The sequence below is a fragment of the Peromyscus leucopus genome, chromosome 2 (genome assembly GCF_004664715.2).
Source record: "Peromyscus leucopus breed LL Stock chromosome 2, UCI_PerLeu_2.1, whole genome shotgun sequence".
Classification (NCBI taxonomy): Eukaryota; Metazoa; Chordata; class Mammalia; order Rodentia; family Cricetidae; genus Peromyscus; species Peromyscus leucopus.
Window position 1 is genome coordinate 69,099,170 of NC_051064.1, and position 27,998 is coordinate 69,127,167.

The following is a 27,998-nucleotide window of genomic DNA, read 5'->3' on the forward strand; positions in this document are numbered from 1 at the left end:
TGATGGGGTTGCAACTAGAAACCATTACATTATTAGTTTCTGAGGTTGTACTGCAAGAAGCACACATTTGATTCCCACAGGGCATGAGTTCTCAACCTGGACAGCTTTAAGAGTTAAGCCAGGGAGTTAGTTCTCAACAGAATTGGCTTAGGTTATTCCAAGATATTTTGATTTATTAATTTAACCTGTCATAAAACCCCAGTTTGGAGATTTTAAAAGGTTCTGGAGGCAATGAGCATAATCAGCTATTATCTTTGAGTTAGAATGCAGAAGTCTGACGTACATTAAGGAAGCAGATAAAGCCATACCCATCAGAACTATAAAGTGGAAATATAAGGCACATTGTACAAACTCCCAGCGTGTGAATCAGGGCTTAGCAAGAAACATTAGAGGATTTTTCAGTGTTTGCTTTGTGATTATCAGTACTTAAGGGTTGAGATAAAATACAGAAGATGAGTCACAGCCTACATTTTCACTATTTTCCTGTGGTAATGTTGGCTCTGGAGCTCTGCCTTGGGAGACGGAAAAAAGTAAAGGTAACATTTCAGCCTTTTCACCTTCCATTAGCAGATAATAAAATCAATCTACTAGGTGACCAGAGTTTCTTCTTATAAAGTAAAAGAATAGGAACAAATGGAGGCCAGGGAAGCACAGATCAATCAACAAGAATGTATGTGCTTTCACTAATTTTTTTCAGTTATGTGCATATATGTGTATAGATATATGTGTACAAGTGTGTGATAACTGATCACAAAATAAAGTGTATTTTTCCACATGCATCCTGGTAAAGAGTTTGTAGCTTAGTGTTCAAGAGAAGAGAGAATACCCAGACACAGGCATGAAGAGCAGCTGGGTGTAAAGGGCTGAGAACTCATGCGCAGCCTTCAGTTGTACCATCTAATGACACATCACCTTCCTGGATTATCTCAAGGAATTGTGGAGACAGTAAACTATTAAATAAGAACTCAAATGCTGCCAAGTGTTCATGTTTGTGTTTATTCTGACTCTTCCGATGTCCAAGATGTTCGGGCTATTGAGAACACAAGCTGGATTAAAAACACAAAAGGGTTGTTCCACTTTAGTTGATCCAAAAATATTGTGGACCTGTTGGTTCTGCTGATCCCATGGCTGGCCTCTATTACATCATCACTTTCCTTCATTTTTGCCAAGAGAAGGAGTATTATAATTCTAGGCAGATAAAAAAGAAAGTCATTTAGATTTATTGGTTAAATTTTTGGAGGTTTTTTTTTTTTATTCAAGGTAAAACTCTACTAACTGTACAGTTAATATTAATTAGGCATAATAGGTTCTGTTATATTACATGTAGAGATAAATTCTATTAATCTACTGTTTTCTTACTTTTAAAATGAGATCATATTCTTTCTTGAGTTGAATTTTTCAAGGTTGGCTTTGATTAATAAATAATTAACTGGCTTAGTACAGTACTGCTTATAATGAAGACTTGAGCTTCTGTCTTGGGGGTAGAGTTTAACCAGGAAGAGAGAATACAAGAAGTTGTGGTTGGAAACAATAAAAGTAGCTACTGAGGTAGTTCCTGGTGTGTGAAATCCCATATTCTGCTACCATGCCCAAATCTTCCTGGGGAAGCTGGTGAGGTAAATAGCGGTGGATATGATCATAATAAATTATATAAGAAATTCTCAAAAAAAATTTTTTTTAAAGATTGAGCAGGAATTGGCAATGCTAGAAAAGAATTCCACATGTAACATGCCATCTTTCAAACAGTGGCCAAGGCATGGAGAAGCCTCATGAGGTTCCAGAAGATGGTGTGATGGCTGCTGAAATGGCTATTTAAGAGCATGGGTCTGAGGGCAGTTTCAGAGAATGTGCGTGGGATAGAAATTGACAAATATCCAAGTAATTTCTGTTCTTCACAGAAATCATCTGAGCTCTGCCTCTGAGGTATGAGAGCATATTTTTCTTGAGTTGGAAATAGCTGTGAGAAGCAGAGGTTTCACAAATATCTTGAGGGTGTGAATATGAACAGTGGTACTGGCGCATGCGCTTGGGGAGGGGGCGGAGCACATGGCTGCGGAAGAAACTTCAGACTGTAAAGGACAAGGAATGACCACTAACTATTCCCTCTCCTTTTTACCGTCATGTGTTATGCTTCTGTATTTTAGATGGCACTTGGGGAGAGGAAAGTTCTAGAAAAGAATATAGAACTGAGTTCAGTTCCTGAACTGACTGAATAAAATTGCTCAGAAAAGCTTAGAGAATCTGAAAAAAGGGTTGGACTAACCTGAGAGTGACATAGAATCAGGGGATGAAATAGAGGCTAAGGGATGAAACAGATTAGCAAACGTGTATTTGCCTTGTTCCTGAAAATGGATGAATTAAGCATACTTCCCTTGGCCTTGGGAAACTCATGGTGCGTTAGGAGAAACACATAACGATTTATTACATAAAATGTAAGGTGTTGCACACATTTAAGCACCTCAAGTCATTTCATGAAGACAGAGAAAGAACAAAAGTCAGTTATTGGTGTTATTTTAAATATTTCCTCACCATGGAAGTTATGAGAGAAAAGAGCTTGTGAAGCAGAAGTTACTGTTTTGTCTATATGTGCATACGCTGAGCTACCAACCAAGCAGGTCTGCATAAGCTTTCTGTTGATGTGTGGTTCAGATGGTCAAGTAAGACCCACAAATCAGAGATTTTTATAGAATATCAAACCTTGCTAACAATGTTACAGACACAGGCATTTCAGAGGCTCAGGTAAAAGCTGGGAGAGGTCTAAGGTGCTGAGGCTGCGCCCTGGGTCTTTCTTTTTGCAGAGGACACATGTTCACTGCCCCAGAGTTCAGGAGTTCTGAAGGATTAATGGTTTACTGAACACTAGATTGAAAGCTGTTGGTTAACAAAGCATCCTATTCATACGTTGTTTAGTAGAAGTCATGCTCTTAAATCCTAGATTCCTAGTTCAGTTTCTTCAAGCAGTAGGTTAAGTGGAGACCTTCTGTTAAGAATGCTTAGTGAAGATATTGCTCCCAGAAAAATCATTCAACTCCTTGGCAAAAGATCCAGTTGTTAGCAAGGTTAGGCAGGGTAGCCTGTCTCACTCGCTTGGTAAGAAGAGTAGAAGGATGTTAGAGTGTCCGTTTCAATTCTTTTCTCCCAAGATTCACATCAAAATGGGCTCAATCTTCTACTTAAAAAGATAGACTCAGATATCTTAAATGGAGACAGAAGTAGAAGTTGTGTTTCTGTATGTCCAGTTCTGTTTTCCATAGTCTTTTCAGTTAAGGTAGTTTTACTTTTGAAATTCAAGCAAAATCATTCAAACCATAAAATTAATATCTGAGCCCTTAAAACAATTATGACAATAAAAAAACATTCAGAGGGGAGATAAATATCACATATCATCCTGCATTCCTGGGATATAGTGTAATAATTTTGAATTTATCTTTCCAAAATAAATGGTATCTTTCTAAAATATGTGATCTTTCCAGAATAAGTTATCATGTGTGTGCTGTTATGTAATCTTATTTTTGACTGGTTATATAATGAATCTACTTTATGATATGTATGCAAACATGCTAATATCAAACTTATTCTCATATTTTAAACCTTTATCCAAGGCAATGTAGGGGCAAATAGAGAATAACACTAAGTGCTGTGGTGTTTTGTAGTAAGTGAAAGATGAAGATCATCAACTTATAGGTTTATATTTCTAGAATAAAGTGATGCAATTATGTAATGAACATATATAATAAATATTAAATATCCAAATATAAACATTTTTGGAAAATACAACTATGTTGTCAGATATACTAGACACTTGCCAAGTGTGGTCATCTAATTTTAGGTCAAATAAAACAGAATAAACAATTCAATTCTGTCCTTGTAGCCCCAATTCAAGTAACTATATGTGATTAAAGGCCACATTATTAGATGGTAAGCGTCTAAGATATTTCCATCACCACAAACCTTCCACCCATGGAGTGACAGTCTGGCATTCCAAATATGATAAAAACCAATCCACGAGTTTGGTGAGCATTAAATACATGACATATGTTATGCTAGACACTTTTCATGTTTCCTGCATGTAATATGATTGGATAGTCACAAAAATGTCTGCAGGGTAAATACAGCTCATCTCCCACTGCAGTTTTAAAAGATGGAGTGTGGGGCTGGAGAGATGGCTCAGCCGCTAAAGCTGGGCTCACAACCAAAACTATAAAAGATGGAGTGTGAAGTGGAGTGACTGGAGGGGAAGGGTTTGCAAGAGGCAGCAAGGAAACCCCGTGTGTTCCATATGGGGTTGGGGACCTGGTGCTCAGGCGTCTCAGTTCCTCCTGGACACCTTGAGTGGAATCTTAGAATGGAACCCTCAGCTGCTCCTCTGAAGGCTTCCTTTAAAGTCCAGCACCTGAGTGTTGCTCACAAAGTCCATTACAATCTTCAAGACAAACTCTTTCATTAGCATCCCAATTCTCTACTTGTAAGTATGCTAGTCATGTCAAAGTGTAATCCCAAAGACTACACTGCTCCCTATGTTAATCGTTCACTGGGCTTGAAAGCCTCTTTAGCTTTTTCAACCTACTCAACTATTGATTTTTTTTTTTCTGTAACTCAGCTCACATCCTGCCTCTCACTGAATGCTTTACCTTAACTGTGAGTCTGATGAGGAGCCCCTAGGATGGTCTTAAGTGCCTGTCTCTTTGTGGTTTCTTCCCTAAAAGATGTTTGTCAAGGGTTGGTCATTGATCAACTTGAACACTTATTTATCAAGCTTACTCTCTTTGAGGACAAGACCCATATCAATCTGTCAGAAGACCAGATGTAGATATGAATATTAATCTCAATTAATGGGACAACTATTTTCCAGACTTGTCATATTATCTGGTGACAGGGAAGAAGAAAGTGAGAGAGTCCTCTCTAGACAAAATTACCCTCTATAGATCAGAGAATGTTTATCATCTTTTCCCTCCTAGTCACCCGTTTTTCCCTTCTGAACAGGTGAGGTTGAAATTGTTTTCGATGGTTTTATTACCAAAAATTATCTCTAGGAATACATTGGATGCTTGTTTCAGAGTAAAGGAAAAAGAGAAAATGTCCCACCCTACCAGAGAAACAACTGAAAAGGTTTGGGATGCAGGTTTCTCTGATACCTTCCTTCTACTGCAAGACAGGCTGATGCTATGTCTGAGGCATGAAAGGCTCATACTCTCTCTCCATCTCAGCTCCCAGCCATGCTGTCTGCATCTGTCTAGATGTCCCCCACTCCTTCATTAATGCTCCTCCGTGCCAAAGGGAGCTGCTTGCTGTGATGCCTGCCATAATGTGTCACAGGCTGACAGGCAATTGCTTTGTGAAGCATACTGCTTAGCTACAAGACACGCACCAGACTGACATACTGCCTCTTGTTGATGGAAAAGACCAATTCTTATACATCCTTAGGTTACAAAAAAACTGGCATAAAATGTGATGTGAATAGAGATATTATATAAAAACAGGGGTCTACAATTGCTATTTACCTTCCTGGCTTTGGGATGTGTAGCATATGGTTATGACAATGCCTCACCTTCATCGGGAGCTTATTAATTCATTTATTTATGTGCTTATTCATTTAGGCATTCTTCAAAATGTTAGATTCTTTTTAAGATCCAGATACTTACAGGAAGTGCCAAGGGAACACAGGCATAAACAATCTGGTCCATGCCACTAAGAACATCTCACTGAAGGAAGCACAGGCAAGGAATATGATTCGAATGCAAAGAGACAGGGCTTGAAAGACTCCATACAGAGGCTGGGGATAAACTTCAGTGGCAGGATGGTGACTAACACTTGCAAGGCCCTGGATTTCAATACCACCAAAAGAAGGGATTGGGGAGGGAGAGAGAGAGAACACAATGTGCTGGCAGGTAAGCACAATAGAAGGAACCATTTACAATGTACAATGCGTGAGAGAAGTTCACGGTGCTTCATAGGGAATGTTAAGTAGGAGCTAAGTTGTGGGTGATTGCATTCATCTGATGTGAGTTTATTCATAAACAATAGCAAGTACATAGGAGGTATAAGTGTAAGGGAGCATTCATTGGCATGGTCTCCACCTAGAATGCAAGACAAACAAAGAAAAATCACAGAGGCTGGTATCAAACTGGCCCACCAGGCAAACATATACAGAACTAAAAAAAAGTCTTAATTAGAAGTTTGGAACTTCTTACACTGATGGCGGAGAATCGTGAATTCATTTGGAAAGCTGAGGTAAATGTTCCTCATCTTTATGGAGTTAGGAGCAATAACAATAGCAAGCCTTGCAAACCTGTTTGTTTCTTTAACATTTATGTAAACTGGATTCTCATGATGGTTAAAATCTTTAAAACATACACATGCAAGGTCTCATGGTTTATGCTTGCAGGTGGTAGTATATACAAACATTATTCCATAGGGCATAACGAGTTTTCCTACCATCTCCTGAGAGAGACGGTTAACCACAGAAGGCACAGTTGAGACTATGCTGATCAGTAAACAGTGCAGATTTTGCTTCAGACAGATGTTAGAATCCCAGCTCTACCATTTGTTCAGTTTCTGTGATTCTTGGTATATCGTATGTAATCACTGATGTATAACAGGTCATAGAAGCATAACAGACAAAAAGAAGGAGGCCTGAGAATCTTGGGTTTGTAGAGCAAGAAAAGGAAGAGACCAGAAATATCAGTCTGTGCACAGAAATGCTACGTGGCCTGGAGCTTGACTTTCTTAACTCATTTCCTGAGTTAGAGGTGACAACACCAAAGAATCATTGTACAGCCAATGTCTAGAGTGAACACACACACAGGCACACATACAAACACACACACACACACACAACACACACACACACACACACACACACACACATTCCACATAGCCAGAATGAGTCCAGAGAGACATGAGACCAACACAAATGCAGACATTGGTGCAAGGCAGGTACAAATTTACTGAAACTGCATTTGCTTGGTATGTCCATTGAAACTTGTGTGTGCAGATAACAGATATTCATAAGATGACCACGAGTTTTCCTACCATCTCCTGAGAGAGACGGTTAACCACAGAAGGCACAGTTGAGACTATGCTGATCAGTAAACAGTGCAGATTTTGGCTTCAGACAGAGATTGGTTAGAATCCCAGCTCTACCATTTGTTCAGTTTCTGTGATTCTTGGTACATCGTATGTAATCACTGATGTATTAATCAAGTTTCTCTAAAGGAACAGAGTTAATATAGTTAATATATACCCCAAAGAGAATTTGGTAGATTGCCTCACAGAATATGTGCTATCTATATGCTGGAGAGGCACCAGTAACTGTTAAGTCCATGAGCCTGAAGACTTGGAGAACTCTTGAAAAGAGCCACCGTTTTTCAGTCTACATTGGAAGGCCAGTGAAACTGGTTGTGATACCAATGTAGGATGATGGCAGCAGCAGCAGCAGCTAAGTAGATGCACTCATCAGCAAGGAGCAAAGGCAGGCAAGCAAAAACAGCCATGCTTTTCACTAGGCCCTCTCTATATCTGGGCCTCCACTAGCAGGTGCTGTCCACTTTGGAAGATGGTCCGTCCCTCTTGTTTAATCCTTTCAGGCAAGAACCTCACAGATAAGCCTAGAGTCCTGTCTCTCTGTTGATTCCAGAGCCAAACAGTCTAACAACCAAGAACAACCATAAAACCTAAGTTTCTGTCTCTTGATTTATAAAACAGCATGAAGTCTGTCTTCAGCATAAAGGAGAATTAGCTGGGCTCACATGTGTTGAGATGCCTGGCTTACTTCCAGACATGCAGCTATTATCTTATATAATTGGTATTTCTTTTTTTTTTTTTTTTTTTTTTTTTTTTTTTTTTTTTTTTTTTTTTTTTTTTAGGGAGCACAGGACTGAATACTCCAGAAAGTAGACATATTCACATATTCTTTGGAGTGACTTCTCCTGGCTTGCAAGTGCATTTGGAGTTGAAATTAATCCTTGGAAAGTAAAAGTAATTAGGAATTATCGCTGATTGGTCTTGAAGGAGACAGTCATTTGTCAGTAATATTGACCCAATGAAACCAGCAAGGTGTAAAAGGCATCATTTTGAAATGACAAATGAAGCTCTGTCATCTAAATGAGGAGACAGACATGGGGTCACTGGACCTTGTGGGTCTGCTCTGACAGGTAGTTAAACGGTCTTTGCAATCTCAATACGCGGCACTCCTTAGTCTAATGGATGAGTGAGCTAAGGCTTGGGGGTATTGCTTTATCCTAGGAGTAGAGATAAAACTGGCTTGACTCAAGCCTCAAGATCAGAGGCAGAGTAGCTCCTTGAGAAATAAACAAGGAACAGAGTAAGTGTCAGCATTTCAGCAGGAACATTAGCACTCACTTTCAGCCTGTGGATCTCTCATTTATTAGAACTATACAGGGATAATCCTCATGTGGCGATCTTTGCAGGCCCAAAATTTGCATTTAAGTTTAACCATGAGCATACAGTTATTGCCTCTTAGTTTTAAATCCGAGTTTTATTTGTTCATAATTGCTGTGAAGTAAATTTTTTTATGCTGTGAAAAGCTTACAAAATGTGATGCCAAGGCAGCACAAAAGGTGCCTGGCGATGCTGTTCACTGCCTAAAAACATTTGCATCTGGAACTTTCAGTTTTGTGTTGAAAGGGGACACACCTTACTAGAACACACCAATGAGACACAAGTGGTTTAACTTCTAGACCTCATAATACTGAGGATTGCCACCTGCTGTAATCATTCTAGAGGCTGTGGGAACAGCATACCCCTCAGGGTGACTTCCCCACGTCACCTCTGCCTTCCGATTCCTTAGTCTACATTAACATGAGATGAGTAAATACTCCATCTTAGTTTTGTAATAGCGCTTTCTCTTCTCACGCTATCTTTTTCCCGTTCCCCTTCCTCTTCCCACTCTTCCCTCCTTCCTGACTCTGCCCACCCCTTCTCTCCTCCTCTCCCTACCCTCTCCCTTCCTCCAGTGAGCTCCCTAGTTCCCATCGGGGGAGGGGAGGTAGGAGTAGCTCTCAAGTAACTCTGCCTGCTAGGATTCCAGGTCTCAGAAGAAGCAGCAGCAAAAATAGCAGCAATGGCCTCAAAGTCAGCATCAGAAGTGACTCTGTTCTGGGTTTGTTAGTACCATCCTGCTGTTACAGTTCCAGATTTAGAAATTCCCCGTCGTTTCTATGTTTTTAATCTGTTTATTACCTCATTTTACTTTCTTTGTAATTCTTCAATTACGTTGGAGAAAAATATTTCTGTCATTTCTCTTTTTCTGACTGAATGTCCTGATGGACTCAAGGTGCTATTAAGCCTGTCAGCGCAGGAGAGGTCAGAACAACAGCCACTCTGGATTTGATTGCTTTTCCCTCATTTCTGTCTCTATTTCTGATCTACATCATCTATCTATCTATCTATCTATCTATCTATCTATCTATCTATCTATCTATCTACACACATATATACTATATCTATATTATATCATTTATATCTATCATCTGTATCTATTTTTTATCTATGTCTATATCTGTATCTGTGTTTAGTTTTTACATGTGTCTCTGTGTGTAGGTGTATGTATAGATGTGTGGGTACCTACAGAGGCCAGAAGATGGTGTTGGATTCCTTGGAACTGGAGTTACAGGTGGTTGTGAGCCACCTGGGTACTAGAAATCAAATTTGGGTCTGAAGTCTTAAGCTAGAGCAGCAAGTGCCCTTGCATGCTGAGACATTTCTCCATCCCCTACCTATGCATTTTACAACTGAGAATTACAGGGATTATGTGATGTATGGTGATATTTTATTTGTGCTAAAATGTGATTTTATTTGTATGTTAATAAAGTTGCCTGGGGATCAGAGCTAAGAGCAAGCCATTTAGCAGAAGTCTGGCAGTGGTGGCACATGCCCTTAATCTGATCACATGGCAGGCAGAGTCTCTGTGTGGTCAAGGACACAGCCAAGCATGGTGACCCTAACCTTTAATCCCAGTACCAACCATAGAGATGTGGAGGTCTGTATAGACAGACAGTGACGAGAAAATCATGTGGTTGTGTTTAGAGCCAATGAGAAGGCAGAACAGCTTTTAAAAAGACAGTCACACAGGAGAAGGTCTCTCTCTCAGGGGAAGGACGGCAGCGAGTGGTAAGCCAAAGGGAGTCGTGGCTCTTGCTCTGATCTCTTAGGCTTTGACTCTGTGTTTGGCTCTGTATTTCTTACTTACTAAGACCATTTAGAATTTCATCTACAATGATGGATGCCCTCTGTGTGCTAACCCAGTGGGACACAGTCACTACATAGCCCAGTTTCTTTGACATCTACCATTTCCTACCATGTATTAATCTCCATTGCTTCTTTGATGCATCCTTCTTAGACACAGGCAGTGGCACAAAGCACTCCAGTGTTTGTCTCTGCCCTTCATTATCTATATATGTGAGGCTCTAAGTAATATTATTTGTGACACTAGAAATCAGAATCTACCATCATAATATTCCTTCACCTTTAATCTCAAAGTTCTCATATTAGTTAGAAAACAAACTAGACCAACATAGTATCAACAAGAACAAAACCCAACACACATCAGCATGATAGAAGTTAATCTTCACTGTTATGTTTCCTAGCAGTAAGGAGCCTGTGGTTAATGTTGGTGGCTTTGTTCCAAAGGTTGATGGACTATATTTGCTATCCTCAAAATATAGCTTTTATCTCTTTATCCAAGAATATAATTCATTGTTACCATTTCACAGATACACAAAAGGATAGAGAAGATTGAGGACAATGTAGCCTTGCTTGGGGAGATGTCTGCAAGCTACTCTAAGCATAACTTCTGCATGCATTGCACTAGTGATTAATTCATAAGCCCTCACCTATTACAACAGAGGGTTAGAACTTTGTGCTTAGACAGACTACCAAATGCTCCTTAAGATTATCGGGTTCAGTGCACCACATGTAGATCTGTACTATAGTTTGAACAAGTGCTCTCTGCTAAAAGCCCAGCAGAAATGGTGTTCAACCCATGTTCTGCTTAGCAAGCTACTGTATCCAGCTCATGTGTTTGAAGCTCTGTAGTGGGTAGCTGTTCCAGCTTTGACCTGGAAGTGCTACCCCCATTGAGGCTTCCAGTAACTGTCATGCCTACAGGGCAGGGCAGAGAGAGGAGCCTTTAAGACATGAGATCCGGATGTGCCAGCTCTTTTGGTTCTGGATCCTGGATGCTGGAGGTAGACTGAGCAGAGTTCTCCAGAGAACACCGCTGGACTGCACTACACCTTTCCCAGACCCTGTAACCTATCTCTTTACTTGTAAGTTACCCCACAGAATAAACCTCCTTTTAACTTAATATTTGACTTAATACTTCCACCAGTAAAGCTCTGCTTTCAAAGCTGTGTTTTCATAGCATCATCTCTGTCCCAATCTGCACATTTGTGTAAGATGATATACAGAGTAACTATTTAGGCTAGTGACACTACTAACAGTTCTTAGTGAAGTACATCAATCCATGCCACAGGTTCTCTCAAAGTCTATCTGGCTAGGGTGGGGGAGGGGGGTTGGAAAAAGTATTTTTCCTATGGTCTCCAGTTCTCTCTTTCAAGTGAGTGGAATAGGAAAGTCTCCCTATTTCAACTGAAAATAGACTAGTATAAACTTACCTCTTATGAATTAACTACCTCTGATACCTTCGAATTCAATTCCTTCTCCTCCTTTATCACCAACAGACTGAATACACTCATTATTGTCCATAAATTACATATAGAGAAATTGAGGCTCGGAGATATGGGGTAGCTTGCCCAAGGTCACATAGCCAATAAACCAGTAAGTAATTAGATACAAATTTGAATACAAGTCTTCCTGCCTCCAAAGCTGTTCCTCTTTTTATTATTATATCCCACATTCATTACAAGCACTGGTACCTTAAGATAAAAAATGAACTCTGTGTAATACAAACCATTTTAATAGAGAAGTTCCAAAAAACAGGACATTACCAGGGTCACACTGTCACCATAGTTTATACTTACCATGAACTCTTCCTAATAAACATTTCATTTAAATTTAATAAAGCAGTTAATAAAGCCATAAAGGTTAATTACTAGTTAAGGGAAAAATATGACTTCACTTTGGTGAACATGTGAAAAATGAATCAACTTCGTTTTCTGTTAACCTAGGATTATACAGGCAATAAAGCATGATTATGGATTTAACATGTTAATTCCCAGGAGCTTTAAGAGCAGTGCTTTGAAATACATAACCAATTCCTAACCCATCTGACAAGCCTACAGACAGCACTAACCAGGATTAAATCACTGGGCTCACATGTGGATGCAATAGATCTCTCAAGATGAGATGGTCATATGTTTTGATCACAGAGACAGTCCAATTGCCTGGTTATGGGATGAGGCATGGTGAAGGGAACAATGGGAGTTACGATCTGTCGTGTCCATGTGACACTTCACTTTGGAAGACATCTTTAAGGAAATAACCTTTAACTTATTTTCATAAATTTAAGGTCCTCTCCCATGTATTATTGCTGTCTATGATGATTCATGTGTTTTGTAGCATAGAACAAAGAATCCACATCACTTCAGTTTACTTTTCCCAAAACAGATCATTGGTACATTAAGTTTTTGTGGCCCTTCTATATAGTTCAACGACTCTGTAGGTTCCTCCAATGTGACCTTAATTAGAATCCTAAATAACAGTTTCTTTTATCGTTGCATTGCCTCATCACCAGAAAACTAAAGTGATTTTGATCATGTAAAGATTATAAGAGGAGTGTGGAAACTGTGTACTAGGGAGAAACTGGCTCAGTAATTGCATTTGCAAACAAAGGTTTATGGTACACACCCTGTAAGTGCAAGGATGACTGGTTATAACAGAAAGCACATACCCAAATGTTCAAACTATCATCTGCCCCTTGATAAGAAAAGCTGGCTGATATCTGATCAAAAATGTTTTGCGAATTCCAACTCAGTTGTAACATGTTCAAGGATCCTTTATTTCCCCTGCTCATATAATCTATTTTCTGTTCCAGTTTTCTAAGGTCTCACAGCCTCGAAGTACATTGATAATTAAATATAGAAGCATGTGTTGTAATGCACAACAGGACCTCAAAAGCCTGACTTTACTGCTGATGTTCCAATGTTTTGTTATTGTTTTCCATGGGAAACAGAGGAGTGTGTTGGTAAAGACCATTGGCATTGCTCTAGTTATTTAGGGTCAGGCCTCAGCTCTGCTGTTGTTATCACTTGGTTCTTTATCTGTAAAAGAGGGATCATGATACCAATACCCCACCACCACCACCACCACACACACACACAGGATTCCTGGCAAAACTATAACAGATAGTACAAGAACAATGTCTGGAAAAGCATTTGGCGACACAATCAATAAGCTCAGTGTTGACCTTCCTCTTAACAGGAGGCTAGAGGGGGTGGGGGGAGGGGCAGAAGGCTCAGTAGGCAAAAGTTCTGTGAAGCCTGAGGACCTGAGCTTGATCCCTAGAACCCATGTGGAACCGACCTTTCCAAATTGTTATTGGACCTTCACATGTACTCTGTCACACACACACACACACACACACACACACACACACACACACACCACACACTCACTCACAAGCAAATAAAAAATAAGTAAAGCCACTGAATTTTTAGATTATGTTAGAAAGAATTAATTCATTTTCCAACGACTGATTAAAAACACATTTCTTGGCTGGGCGGTGGTGGCGCATGCCTTTAATCCCAGCACTTGGGAGACAGAGGCAGGCGGATCTCTGTGAGTTCGAGGCCAGCCTGGTCTCCAAAGCGAGTTCCAGGAAAGGCGCAAAGCTACACAGAGAAACCCTGTCTCTAAAAACCGAAAAAAGAAAAAAGAAAAAAAACCACATTTCTTTTGGGCAGATGTGAGGTGCAGGACTGTATGAACCCATTATTATTCCAGTGTACCAATTAAGATCTGCACCCTCTTTAATTTTTAAGATCTCAGTGCATGCAGCATTTATACATCCCAGTTTCGACATATGCAGCTAGTGTTATAGCCTCATCAGAGACTAATTCATTTAAAGGCTGTGGATACACTGTTGTTACTCAGTAATTGATAGTTCTTTCCTTGGTCTCAGTTTCCTATAAGGAGGTCTGACCCCTCTGAATGTCTTCTATTTTAGTTGTTCATGCTCTAAGGCCCAAATCACAATAATCACACCACAGGTGTCTATCTTCTTTCCTTTCTTCTTGGCCTTTTTGTGATGGAAAGTTTTTGTATCAACTTGACTGAGCTAAGAGAAGTCCAGATAGCTGGTAAAATTCTGAATGTATCTGTGAGGATGCTTCAGAAAGAGGTGTTAGTATTACGTCGGTAGAAAAGTGGGCCAGCATCATTTAATCTGTCAGGGTGAATTCTGTACTCTCTTTGAGTGGAAAAATTAAGCGTCTCTTGCCCTTAGACATGGGAGTGGCTAGTTCTCTACCCTTTGGACTCTAGGACTTACACCAGGACCACCGACCTCAGGCCATCATCTCTTCTCATTCTCAGGCCTTTGAACTTGTGCAGAACCACACCCAGGGCTTTATAAGTCTCTAACTGGCAGGTGTAATAACATAGGAGTTCTCAGCCTCTGCCATCTAGCGAATCAATTGGCACGATAATTCCCCTTCTGTATCTTTATATAGTCTTTCATTTCTGTTTCTCTGGAAAACTCTGAACAAAACAGTTCAATTTTGTAGTGGCCTAGTTTTTGTTTCTAGACCAATGTTTAGCGATTCATATTGTCATTTTCTTCCTTTCTTCCCTCCACCCACCCTCCCCTCTATGCTCTCCTTCCTCCCTCCTCCCCTCCCTGCCTCTTCCCCTCCCTCCTCCCTCCCTCCTCTCCTTCCTCCCTCCTCCCCTCCCTTCCCTGCTGTCTCCCTCTGGCACCTTTCTCAATCTGCCTATCAGGAGTTCTCAAGCATTTTACATAGATCAATGCCTCATAAATACCCTTTAGAATAGTATTGTTAACACTGCTGATAATTGAAATTAAGAAATGGACATTTTAAATAACTTGACTAAGGTTACATTGTTAAGCATCAAGTTAGCCATTAAATCTTGGCTGCCTGGCCTTGACATCACACTTTTAACCTTTATGCTTCTCTGATTGCTTGTCTTAGTCCCTGTTCTATTGCTGTGAAGAGACACTGTAGATGGATTTCTAAATGGTCTTATTAAATAAGAAACACAGAGCCAAATATAGGGGTGAAAGCCTTAGAGACCAGGGAAATAGTGAGAGCTGCCAGCCAGCCTTAACTCACCATGCTGCCATAGCTTCCCAAGAGAGATACTTCCTGTCTACCCAGGCTTTTATTGCCTTGCTGTTCTGCCCTCTCATTGGCTCTTAGCCCAGCTACCTCACTTCCTTGTCACTGCCGGTCTGTACAGACCTCCAGGTCTCTATGGTTGGCACTGGGATTAAAGGCATATGTCACCACATGATTGGCTGTTCCCTAGTGTGTCCTTGAACACACAGAAACTCTGCCTGCCCTGTGATTGGATTAAAGGCATGTGCTGCCACTGCCTGACTTTTGTATTTACCTTAAAATGGCTTGCTATTCCCTTTGATCTCCAGGAAAACTTTATTTATTAACATACAAATAAAATATCACTACAAGAAACCATGAAAATGGCAACTCTTACAAAAGAGAGCATTTAATTGGGGGGTTGCTTTCAGTTTCAGAGGGTCAGTCCATTACCATCATGGCAGAGAGCGTGGCAATGAAGCAGTGGCTGAGAACTACATGCTGATCTGCAAGCCGAGAGAGACTGGGCCTGGCATGGGCTTTGAGACGTCAAAGCCCACTCCCAGTAACACACTTCCTCCAAAAAGGTTACACCTATATCATGTGGTTACATCATGGCCACATTTCCTAATTCTTCTCAAATAGTGCCACTCCCTGGTACTAAGCATTCAAATATATGAGCCTATGGGGCCATTCTTATTCAAACCACCACATTGCTGAGGTGCCTTTTAAAATCGCAATGAATTTCTCAAAACACAATATAATTTATGTATTAATATAGGCATTCATGCATGCTCCACATATAGCATGGTCTATCTAATTTTTTTCTTCCAGATAATGTGAAAACCATATATTATTTTTCCTAAAAAGAAACTCATTAAAGTTACTATAAGGAATAATGAAGTTTTCAAATTATTACTGTTAAATGCAAATTTTAACCTATAATCTTGATTAATTTTAATCAGTTGGCTGTCACGTCACACTATAGAAGACTTGAATTTCAACCTTTTTTAGGGTTGGGGATATAGTTGATATAGTTCAGTGCTAAAGAATACACGAAGCCCTAGATTCAATTGCCGGGAGATAGCTCAGCTAGTGAGATACTTGCCTTGCAAGCATGAGAAACAGAGTCATGAAAAGGTAGGCACGTGATACTAGAAGGATGAAGACAGGGAGACTCCTGTGGTTTGCTGGGCAGCCAATCCAGCAGAACTGCTGAGCTCCAGGTTCAACGAGACACCTTGTCTCCAAAACAGGATGGGTAGTAACTAAGGAAGACACCCAATATCAACATCTGGCCTCCACGAGCATATGCATACATGATGCACATGTACACACACAGACACAGGTTCACATACAACACACACACACACACACACACACACACACACACACATGTCATGTCTACACATACACACTCCCAGAAGTACTTTAAAAAATAACATGCATAGGAAATTAGAAGATTATTAAAACAAAGGTCCTGATCTGGGTGAGGCCTGGGATGACACTAAGTAGCCTATCTCATGTGAAAGTTTACAGGCTTTCATGGCGATGCATAGGGATTGTCCAAGGGCTTCCTTGACATTTCTTTTTGGGTTCCTCTTACCTGCACACAGGTGACTGGGTCTCAGGCTCTCATACAGAGCAGAGGTTGGAATAGATAACGTTGGCCTTCATAACACAGGCCCAATTTAAATCACAGTTTCTTCATTGTGGTTCTTAGAGCTACTGATCCTACTCAGTTCCCCTCTGAGGTTTTGTCTTGTGTTCATCATTTACCCACTCAGCATTCACAAAGAAATCATATGTCTAGCTGGTCCTTGTCTTAAAGATGTTCATTCTTGAGGTAAAGAAAAGAGAAAGCAAGCTTAGAGGAGTAGGCAAAAATGGTCACATAGATATTTTGGTATTGCAGTAAAAGTTTGAGTAATTTTTCACTTCTAATAGCTGGACAGTTAGAAAAATGTCAAGTAATCATTCAAAGAAAAGATGTATTCTAGAAAGTATACACTTTCTAAATAAGATTGGAGCAAGGAGCTTCTGAAGATACACATTCAGCATAAAAATAATAATGACTTTCCATAATGGGATGTTGTACGTGACTATGCTCCAGCAGACCAGCCTCTATCTTTGGGAGTTCAGCTGTGTTCACTTGCAAAAGACCATCCCAGCTGGTCTTCTGGACTTCTGACATTGATTCATAGAAAAATGGGCTGACAGGGTCATAGGACCCTCAGTAGAGTATGCAGACACTGTGTGCCACCTACGTATACAATTCTGCCCTAATTGCAGGCAGCCTTGGTGAAAAGCTGTAAGCTTTATAAGCCAGGGGAGACTAGGGGAGAGAGACTCCATCTACATGATTATAGAAAAGCCATCATCCTTGCTGAATAAAAACTTCCCAGTGTGTCCTTTTTTTTTTTTTTTTTTCCGAGACAGGGTTTCTCTGTGTAGCTTTGTGCCTTTCCTGGAGCTCACTTGGTAGCCCAGGCTGGCCTCGAACTCACAGAAATCCTCCTGGCTCTGCCTCCCGAGTGCTGGGATTAAAGGCGTGCGCCACCACTGCCCGGCCCAGTGTGTCCTTTTTTGAGAGGGAGGAACCTATACTCTTGTAAGTAATCCCTCACTTATGCTTTGTAAGTAAGCTCAGTTAAACCCAGAGTGGACTTTGGTAAATATTGTACATTGATTTGTTGTTGGAACCATAGAACAGGGGACAGAAGCTACTTCCATATTCTTCTGGGAAGGAATTTTAGCAACATGGACTACTCAAAGCTGTCCCAGCATGGGTGAAAAGAGTCTGCCACAGTAGAAGCTAAAAAAGCATTAAAGGGCTCAGGAAAAAGATGACAGATAATTGCATCTGTATCTAGTCAGGCCACATCTGTTTCCTGATTGTTCTAACATGCAGAATCTGTATTTAAGTACCTCATTCTTTTACGTCAGTTCAAAGTGTGGTTTGTGTAGTATTTAATGTATAAATATGCATCTTGTTATGAAGCTTAATGGAAAAAACCTTTTCAGCCCACTGAGTAACTCTAATATTATTAAAATTATTGAAACTACCTGTAATTACAATACTTTGTAAGTCACCTTTTAAAAAGTATATATGAATGAGACAAAACTGCATGTGACAGACAGGCTTTCAAAACATTGTCCTCTAGTTTCACTTGGTATTTCTTAGTAATGTCATGAAGTTTATGTTCAGTTCTTAAACACACAGTATTTCTAGGAGCTCAATTTTTTGTGCGTTACTATAAAGTAAAAGGTCAAGAACAATATAATTAAAATGCAAAACCTAGATTCTCTACACATTGTGATTGGATCAGTTTCATTTAACTGAGGTGAAAAGTAGATTGGACAACTTACTTATCAGAGATCATACAGTTCAATAAGATCGCAGTAACTCCATAAACACATTTACCAAACAATTCCTACATGGACTAAGTGCTGTGAGAGAGAGGTGTTTGCCTAAAATGGAACAGTTATAGTATATTCTATTGGTAAAAAAAAACAAAACAAAACAGTACATGTAGATGTCATTTGTGTCTGTGGGTATTCTTCTGAAATATCTTCTTGCAATAGATAGATATAGATAGATAGATAGATAGATAGATAGATAGATAGATAGATAGATAGATAGATAGATAATTATACAGTATATATATGAAATAGGGTACTGATGGGAAACTTTAGGCAGAAAAATTGCATGAATAAAATTATCTATCAGAATGTCAGTAGCAATGTGCTTGATCTGGAAAAAGGGATCCCAGGGTCAATGAAACCCGTTGAAAGTATACTTTGCTTGTTATGGCAAGGTCAAGTGGTAGCCCTTCCTATACATATCAAATATGTGCACTGAGAGACGAAAACATTTGATGCTTTTTGTTTTCTGTATTAACACCTTCCAATGACTTCAGTATCTTCAACAAGTCATTTCCCCTTACCTGCTTTTCATTAGAAAGGTGACCCATGCCTCAAGAAGCAACTGCACCAAGAGTCAAGGGCAGAGAGAAAAAACTCACTTTGAACCTAAGAGGTTTCAGCTGACCCACATGTCATCGAAGATGCTGTGTGAACTGAAGCATGTGTATTGAAAATCAGTCACCTCCTTTCTCCCAGCTGGCACAGATGAACCCATTAGCATCAAAAGGACAATAGAGAGTGAATTTGGGAGTGAGGAATTGGTTTTTATTCTTACAAATAAACAGAAGTGACCCCTTAGAACCTTCACTTCCATGGTTATGCTAGCATTCTGGATTATGAATGAAAATGTGTTCTCAGGAGTGGAGAAGACCAGATGTTAAGGGTCCTAACTATGTCTGGGTGAGATCTGAGAAATTCAGTCAACCATAACAAGCTATAAAAAACACAAAGCATGTGCAGTTAGACCTGCAGTTAGGTCTCAGCTCTGCTATTTTTTTTAATGATATGATCTCTCTGAAACCCTTTCCCCTCATTGAAAACATAAGCATAATTAAAGTAACCTCATCATGTGTACTCAAGTAAAATGACAGTGTTTATGAATGTATTTGCCACATTTTCTCACAAGGTGAGAAAAATAGGTAAGTGAAAAATGATACCACAAAAAGTAAGTCGTATCAACTATAATTTAAGATTGTTGACCCTGGAGTTGGGGCCATTGGGGATTCAAGTTCCACTGCAAGGGCAACACTTGATCCTTTTCCTCATCAATAAGATGTGGATTAGGCAAGCCCCATAGACACTTGAATTTGTGAAGAATTTGAGTGCAAGGTAAAAAAAAAAGAAAAGTTAACAGAGAGAAAAGCAAGGCAAGTCGTGAGGACAGAGTCTCGGAGGCAGGACCTGGTCTTTTTTTTTCATGTGATCCATCTTCCTGTCTTTCAAGTTTTGTTTTTTGTTTAACCTTGATGAGTTTTGTTGATTGCATCTCCATATCCCTTATGGTGTGTGTGTGTGTGTGTGTGTGTGTGTGTGTGTGTGTGTGTGTACCTGCACATGCTCACAAATACACTCCCTCAAAATCATCAAGAAGCCTTATCCCCTAGAGATCATTCACTCATCTACCTGAAGACCATTAGCTACTGGCTTGTCCAAGTTAGAAAAACACACTGCTGGGTCATGAGCATACTTTTAACCACACAGACATTTCAGTGAACTACAATTAAACAGTGACACTGCAACTGATTTCCTGTTCCCAATTTCAGGACCTTACATATGCTATTGGATCTTTAGCAATGGCTGCTCACCTACCTTGATGAAAGTGTAAATTTCAGAAAAACATTCATAAAATTATGATATTAATCATAAGTGAATATGCATTAAAATAAAAATATATGTTGTGTACATTTTCTAAGATTTCTGCAAAATGTGTTCCAAAACCAATAAATTTGAATTTGGAGTCCTGTGCTATCTCTACGAGCAAAGTAACTACACATGAGTCAGAAATCTGATTTGATTCTGTTTACAGCTTGACATCAGCCTTCCCTCTCATTATGTCTCTCAGGATCTTCAAAGATACTACATGGAAAATTCTAGACATTTTCATTTGCTTCCTTTACTTAAAGTCACCTCTTTTTCTTGGTAGCTCTTGCCAAAAATTTCACCTGACAAATTCCTAAATGTTTTCCGAGACTGCACAAGAGACCTTCAAAAGCGTCCCTTTAAGGCCCCTGTTCCCTGAGTGTCCCCTCATGTACCTGTGCATCTCAACCCAAGTCCTGCTTTTATAAGGATGCAGAGACACAATGCACTGACTAAACAAAACTCAGTAAAATTTAAAATTAAAAAGCAGTTGAAAGCCAGGAAGATGAACCAAGTTCAGAAGACCCAGGTCCTGCTTCCAATACCCTCTCTGGCTGATCTTGCTTTTCTCTCTGTTGACTTTCCTTCCCTTCATCTTAAACCTGCATTCTTCACAAACCCATAAACATAGCTCCTGGTAGTGTCCACGCTTTAGCTCTATTACCATCTGCCACAAGGAGGAAAAAAGACTCTTATTTCAAAATAGTTTGAATACTCTTGGGACATACAAGAGTTTAATCACCACTGGACTCCTCAATCCCACAGCCAAGGGCAAATTACTTTGAATAGCTTGTCTAAGGTGTATTCAACATCACTGGACCTGGCATCTGTGAGTGAGAAATCAGAATTACTTAAAAACAGAACTTAAAATACCTACATTAGGATGTGTGGAGAAGGTTGTAAAAATCCTAGCAATGCTTATTTAACTGGTTAATTTAAATGGATTTGAAATACCAGTGACTACAGAGTAACTCTAGATATATATCTTAAGATATATCTTAAGACAGTGGTCCTAACAGTTAGGGAGCTTGCATGGGACTGACATAGGCCTTCCACACGTGTGTGACTGTAAGACTTCTAGCAATGAGATCAAGACCTGTCCTTTGCTGGCTTTTGGAAACCTGTCCCTGATCCTGGATTACCTAGACTAGCCTTGATGCAAGGGAAAGAGCTTGGTCCTGCCTCAACTTTGTTCATGCCCTGCCCTTAAAGAAAGACCGTTGTTCAAGGTCCTGCCAAGCTTTGTTCAAGCCCATGGGAGGCCTGCCCCTTTCTGAATGGAGATGGAGGAGGAGTGGATGGGGAGGCAGGGTATACAGGAGGCTGGGGTTGGGGAGGAGAAGGGAGGGGAAACTGTGGTCAGTATGTAAAGTAAATTAAAAAATGTTATTAAAAAACAGTGGTTCTGTCATATTTTCTAGGCACACAAAATTCTACTAGTTCTGAAATATAACACAGAGAGAAAGACACACAGGTATGCACACACATTTAACAGTATACTTAATATGCATAACTTTCTTAAGTAACTTACATTCCTACTATTAATACAGTCTTTGTAGTGTTGGGAAATCTGGGCAGCCATCTTCATTGTTAAACCCAAACTAAAATAGAAGGAAAATATTCTCTCTCTCTCTCTCTCTCTCTCTCTCTCTCTCTCTCTCTCTCTCTCTCTCTGTGTGTGTGTGTGTGTGTGTGTGTGTGTGTGTGTGTGTGTGTGTGTGTGTTGAGGGTGCATGTTCAAGCCATGACATACTTGTGGAGGTCAGAGGTAAGCTAATAGGAACTGTTTTTTTCCTTTCTACCATGTGGGTCAAGTGTGTCTACCCACTAAGTTATTATGCAGGGTCCAAGTAAAATATATCTAGGAATTCTACTCATTTACAAAGAGTAGGCAGAAGTACTATTTACATACATTAATAATCTAATAATATATATTTGTCTCCAATAAGAGCTTTGAAATTAACCATCAGATATTTTGTTTTAGTTACAAAGTACTATGATAAATATTTTCATGTATTTCAGATTATATCCACACTTTCAATGAGCCTTGGTGCTGTCTAAGTAGACTAATTTGCCTTTCAAAACAATTTATATCTCTATGCTTCTGATGCTATCTATTTTGGATTCATTCTTGGCTAGATGCTTCTGAAGTCTTGAATTCCTTTTTTTTTTTTTTTAACCTACTTTCTACAGGAAGTCACACATTCAAAATGACCATTCATTGATCTTTGATCACTGAGATGCCCCAACTCAACACAGAACTGTGCCGTGGTTTGTGTACCCACACACTGGCAATGGGGTTTTTGGGGCCCAAGTGTTCTGATCCTCCTTGCTCTAATGACTGGGTTCTTTCCTTTCTTCTGCTGCTTACTTGGGAACTGATATTTCTCAGTCTGCAGGCCTGTGAGACTGTCACACTCTCTTCCAACTTGAGAATCACAGTTACCTGCAGAGGCGCAGCTGTGTCTCCGCCCAGAGGTTAAACAAACCTTGCCATGGTACCCTGGGGTCAAGGATGCCATCCTGTAGGCAGATTCACAGCCGTGCACACTTCCTCTTGATGGCCCACGGCGTATATTTTGGGTGAGACATTTCCTTCTGTGATTTCCCCTCGTAGAGAGATTATCCCGATCTCTGCTTATGGATCGCTTTCTGGATCCAACACACCAGGATTCGGATCTGGGTGTCCTGGAACTGGATCGACTTTGGGTTCTTGCCCTTTGTTGTGAACCAACTTCTACATACTGGGAAGACTGGCTGTACTTTCTCTTCTTTTTTCTAGAAGAACCCAGCATTTTATCATTTCTAGTAGGAAAGAGGAAATTTCCAGAGATGCAATTACTAGAATGATCCGTTTCTCTGGATTTGCTGTTTATCAAGGTCCTTTCTCTAGGCAATCTTTGATAACCCTTTGGTGAAGATTCTTCAAGTTTCTTTTTTTCTTTTTTCTGATAATGTACCTGTTGGCCAGGACGCACAACATTCCTTTCCCTTAAATTGTACTTTCTTGGTGGTACTCGATTAGAATCCACTGATGCTCCGCTGATGTGGGAACTTGCTCTGCTCCTCTGCGGAGCCTGGACATGACCAGGGAGCAGCTTTTTGCCTTCTGCCTTTTTCTCTTGATTATCGTTTTTGTAACACTCTGTGCCTGGGCTGCTTTCCCTGAGATTATCCCAATCCAGTAACAAATTGGTAGTGCAAACCACATCCTTGAAATCATCTAATTCCCATTCGTCTTCAGTCCAAACATGGAATTTGTCTGCTGTTTTCTGATGGGTTGTTGAGGTTTTGGGATTTCGTGAGGAATTACTGCCATTTGGAAACTGTTTCAAGCTAGAGTGAGGCCTCGGCCTAGTCTTATTCCACTGAACCCGGGTGTTCTTAGACCGCTTGGTACCTTGTTGAGCTACCACGAGGGAGAAATCCTCAGGCAAAGACAAGACTGGAGTTGAAAAAACGTTCTTGTTTTTCATCCATTTTGAAACGGGACACTGATAGACGGCACTCCGGTCATAGGTCTCCAAGTTGTAAGATGAATAAACAAAACTGATAAACTCGTGCAGAAAGTGATGGGTATGTTGTAGAAGATAAGGCTCCAGTAGCTGAGTGAAAGATTCACTGTTTAAGTTAAATATTGTCATGTGATGGAGAATAGCAGCTAGAACATTCTTAACTGTGTAGCCATTGTCTCCATAAACAGCTGTGAGTTCCCGTTTCAGCCAGGGAATCAGCCGGTGGAGGCTACTGGGATTTCTTTTGAAATAATTAGCTGAAAAGTGCTTTTCCAATTTAGAGCTTTGAACACGTTTTACCCAGATTCCAGAATAATACAGTGCTCTTCTGAACTTCACAACCCCGTGGTCTCTAAAGTGGCCCAAGGACTTGGAGTACGGTTGGAACTTCCCTCCGTCTCCAAACTTCCTCAGTAGTTCTTGGATAGTCAGTTCTCTCAATGGTTTGGTCTTCTGTTTGGTGTTCTTTGATGTCTCACTGAGATTTTGTCTTTGAGAAAAGCCCATGGAACTTTCCCGCTCTGAAGGGAGAAATCCAGGGTCTTCCTTGTTACCATTCTCCAGCCTGTTGGAATAACACTGAGAAAGAAAGCGTTTCATGATGGGAGAAAGTGTGGATTTCTTACTTGATCTGGCGTATGGTGCACCATCATCTTTCTTTCTGGAAGAATTCCGGTTAGACTCACTGTGAATACCTTCCAAACAGTTAGGACACTCACAGTTCGATGAAAGCTCCATCGCCATTGGTTAAACAAATTCTAGCTTATGAATCTATGTAGCTCATGAAGAAAATGGCTTCAAATCAGTTTCTCATGTGGCATGAAAAATATCTATTAAAGGTCCTCTCCTCTCTCTGTGGAATAAATGCAGGAGTACAGTTTGGAGACACACTGTTTCTTAGATTATGGATAACATACATAGGAAACCCACTGCATATAAAGGCAATGAAGATACAGGCACATTGAATTTTTCTTTCTCAAAGTAGTTTTTTAAGCTCTGAAAAGAAAATTCAAATAAAATAAATAGTTCTGAAAACATATATATATATTTCAAATAAAATAAATAGTTCTGAAAACATATATATATAACAAGTAATATTATACAGACTAAGCAGGTTGTATTTATTTGTATATATCAACAATTAAAGAAAAAGAGGCCACAAATATGGAAGAGAGCAAGGGAAATGTTACATGGGGGGAAAGGTAAGTGGAAATGATGTAATTATGTTATAATCTCAAAAAATTTAAAAACTATTTTAAAAAATTAAGTATCATGTTCTTTGATCTGGCAATTCTATATGGTTTTAATTTAGATATATAAGAAACTAACACACATTGACAGTTTTAATGGCATTAAAAAACTAAAAATTACTTAAATATACATCAGTGAGAGATGTGTTGAATGAACAATGCTTTATTTATTGTATTTAATATTAGGTATATATTCAAGTGAAGTGAGGAGATGTACATCTACCAAGACAAGAAAATGGCTGAATATATTGTTAAATTAAATATAGAAGTATGGAATACTTTGTAAACTCCAGGACAATCAGGCATAATGGCTCATTCTTGCTATACCAAAACTAAGGAGGTTGGGAGAGAAGAATCTTGAGTTCTGTGGAAGCCAGCTTGGGTTCTTAGAGACTAATTATTTGATCTTAGTGGTATTATTAACTAGATGAAATTAGAATCAATAAATTTGCACTATGAATAACAAACTACAGCTCTAATATATACATCTATGTGGGTGATATACAAAAAAATTCTCAGAAGTAAAGTGATTAAAAGCATATTGGGATCCAGAGAAGGACATGAACACTGGTCATTGCCCACATCTGGTGTTCTGGAGCTTCAGTTCTGATAGTCAGAACTGACAGCTACAATTGACAGGAGTCAAAGAATAGATGGTGTTTGAGGTTGAACGTCCACAGTCCAAATCACCTTCCTCAGTCTGTATATCCAAATGTTGATATGTTAAAATAAATTAGTTTTAAAAAATCACCACAAGAGGAGTCAGCAAGAAAACTTATAACTAGAAATAAGTTGATATATTTGCAGATTAAATTCAAGCAATCTATTTCTGAAAGGTTGCAGTAGGACTATTTATTTTTAATTTTACAGTGACTCTAATTGGCAAAGGCAAACAAGTTTTCTCAGGAGCACATAACAGAAACTCAAGTCTCATGACAAATTCCCATAAATGAATTCACAGTTGAAAATCAGTAACAAGCTTGGTAGTGCAATACTACTGCAATCCTTGTTACATGGAAAGCTGGAGCAAAAGGATCAGAAGTTTAAGGCCTGTCTGGGCTACAGAGTAGTTCAAGGCTATCCAGGGAAATTTAGCTAAGATCATGTCCCACAATTAAAACTACAAAAAGGGCTGGGAATATAGCTCACTAATAGAACACAAATTAGAATGTGTGAGGCCATAGCTTCAACACCCAGTACCATCTCAAACACCACAGCAATAAGTCCTCCAGCAACACACAAGCAATAGGCTGTTTTAAGAATAAGACTACAGGAAAAAAATGGATAATAAAAATTGTCTTCTAAGAAAATCAGAAAAATGTATAAACTAGATGGAGTTAAAAAGATCAAAATGTTTTGAGGATATTTGTGTGTGTGTGTGTGTGTGTGTGTGTGTGTGTGTGTCCAGAAGGATTTGAAACACAGCCAAATAAGATTAAGAGAAATACAAGTTATAAATATTTAAAAAGTAAATGGATCAAACAAACAGTATGAACACAACTGAATAGAATTATTGCCATGGTGCAGTAGAGATCTGAACCCACTACACAGAGTGGATCAGAGAGACAGAAAAGATAAACTGAAAGATGTAGATAATGAAAACAAAATGAGAAAGTATAAGATTCATAGAAACAATGAGGTTAAGGAAAGCATTCATGAAAGAGATAAGGCCTAACATCTTTCAAAAATTTGTAAATTAGACTCAGAATTATAATTAAGTCCAACTATAATTAATAAAAGAAACCCACATCAAAATAAATCAAGTGAAGCTGCAGTCCATGAAACATAAAGTACCTTTTCAATTGTTACCTAAGTCACTAAAAAGATAAATATATATTCAAGGAACTGTTTAAAGCAAATACCATTCTGGAATCATATGTTCACTGGAAATAGACTCCTCCAGGGATCATATCAAAATTTTATAGAATTTAAGAGAAAGATATTTGGGAGAACTAAAACTCCAAAAACTGAACCACAAACAACATCTCAAAAAGAGTGTGTGTGAAATATAGTCTGTAAGAAAAATGACTGGAAAAAAAAAACAGAATTGGAAGACAGAATAGTAAGGAAAACCCAGTAGGCACAGATCCATATAAGGAAGCAGTGTGTAGAACTGCTTAGTGTGTAGAACATCACAATGGCCATATAGACTTAAGATGACAACAAAACCTCCTTTCAACCATGGCCATCCATCCAGTACAGGTGGACATATCTCTCTGTGTCTAACTGCTGCAGGAATCCCTTATGTAATCTCATGGCAGACTTTCACCTTTGAATAATCTGTATTCAAAGACCTAAATAAAGCCAATTTGTCATACCATAATGAGGTGAGTGAAAATGGATTTCAGAAATGTGTCCAGTATTTGATGAAAATTGAGAGAATTTCTTATAGGTTTTTATATTCTAGGCATGGCTCATTTCATTACCCTGCTTACTCACCAAGTCTTCATCTTGAAAAGCAAATGATGATGTATTCCTCAGCAGATGAAGGGGCCCCATCCAACTGAGCCTTAGCTGCTAGATTCATCTGTTTATAGTGATAACCTCTGTGTTGTCTGCCATAGAGACAGAATTCAGAACTCAGGGCAAGTTCTAGTTCAGGCTAGAGCTAAAGGGAAAGCACTTTGAAGGTTGGTGTCTTGCCTTTCGAATCAGCAAGTTGATGTTAAGATTCAGCAGTGAGTAAGATA

The 27,998-nt window shown here is 39.4% G+C and overlaps 1 protein-coding gene across 2 annotated transcripts; it reads right to left on the bottom strand.

Annotated features, from left to right (window-relative positions):
- Nucleotides 1–973: 973 nt before the first annotated feature.
- LOC114682142 (E3 ubiquitin-protein ligase Topors-like) lies at nt 974–27,846 on the bottom strand. Of its 2 annotated transcripts, XR_005090850.1 has the most exons (4): nt 27,748–27,846; nt 22,990–25,054; nt 16,864–17,097; nt 974–1,188 (listed from the first exon to the last, which is right to left on the bottom strand). XR_005090850.1 is itself a non-coding variant. In XM_028855960.2 (2 exons), the coding sequence occupies exon 2, from the start codon at nt 24,800–24,802 to the stop codon at nt 22,724–22,726; it is 2,079 nt and encodes a 692-aa protein (XP_028711793.1). In that variant the 5' UTR covers nt 24,803–25,054; nt 27,748–27,846; the 3' UTR covers nt 22,414–22,723. The 2 variants fall into 2 exon arrangements, 1 of the variants encoding a protein (XP_028711793.1); XM_028855960.2 differs by lacking the exons at nt 974–1,188; nt 16,864–17,097 and having other exon boundaries at nt 22,414–25,054.
- Nucleotides 27,847–27,998: the final 152 nt, after the last annotated feature.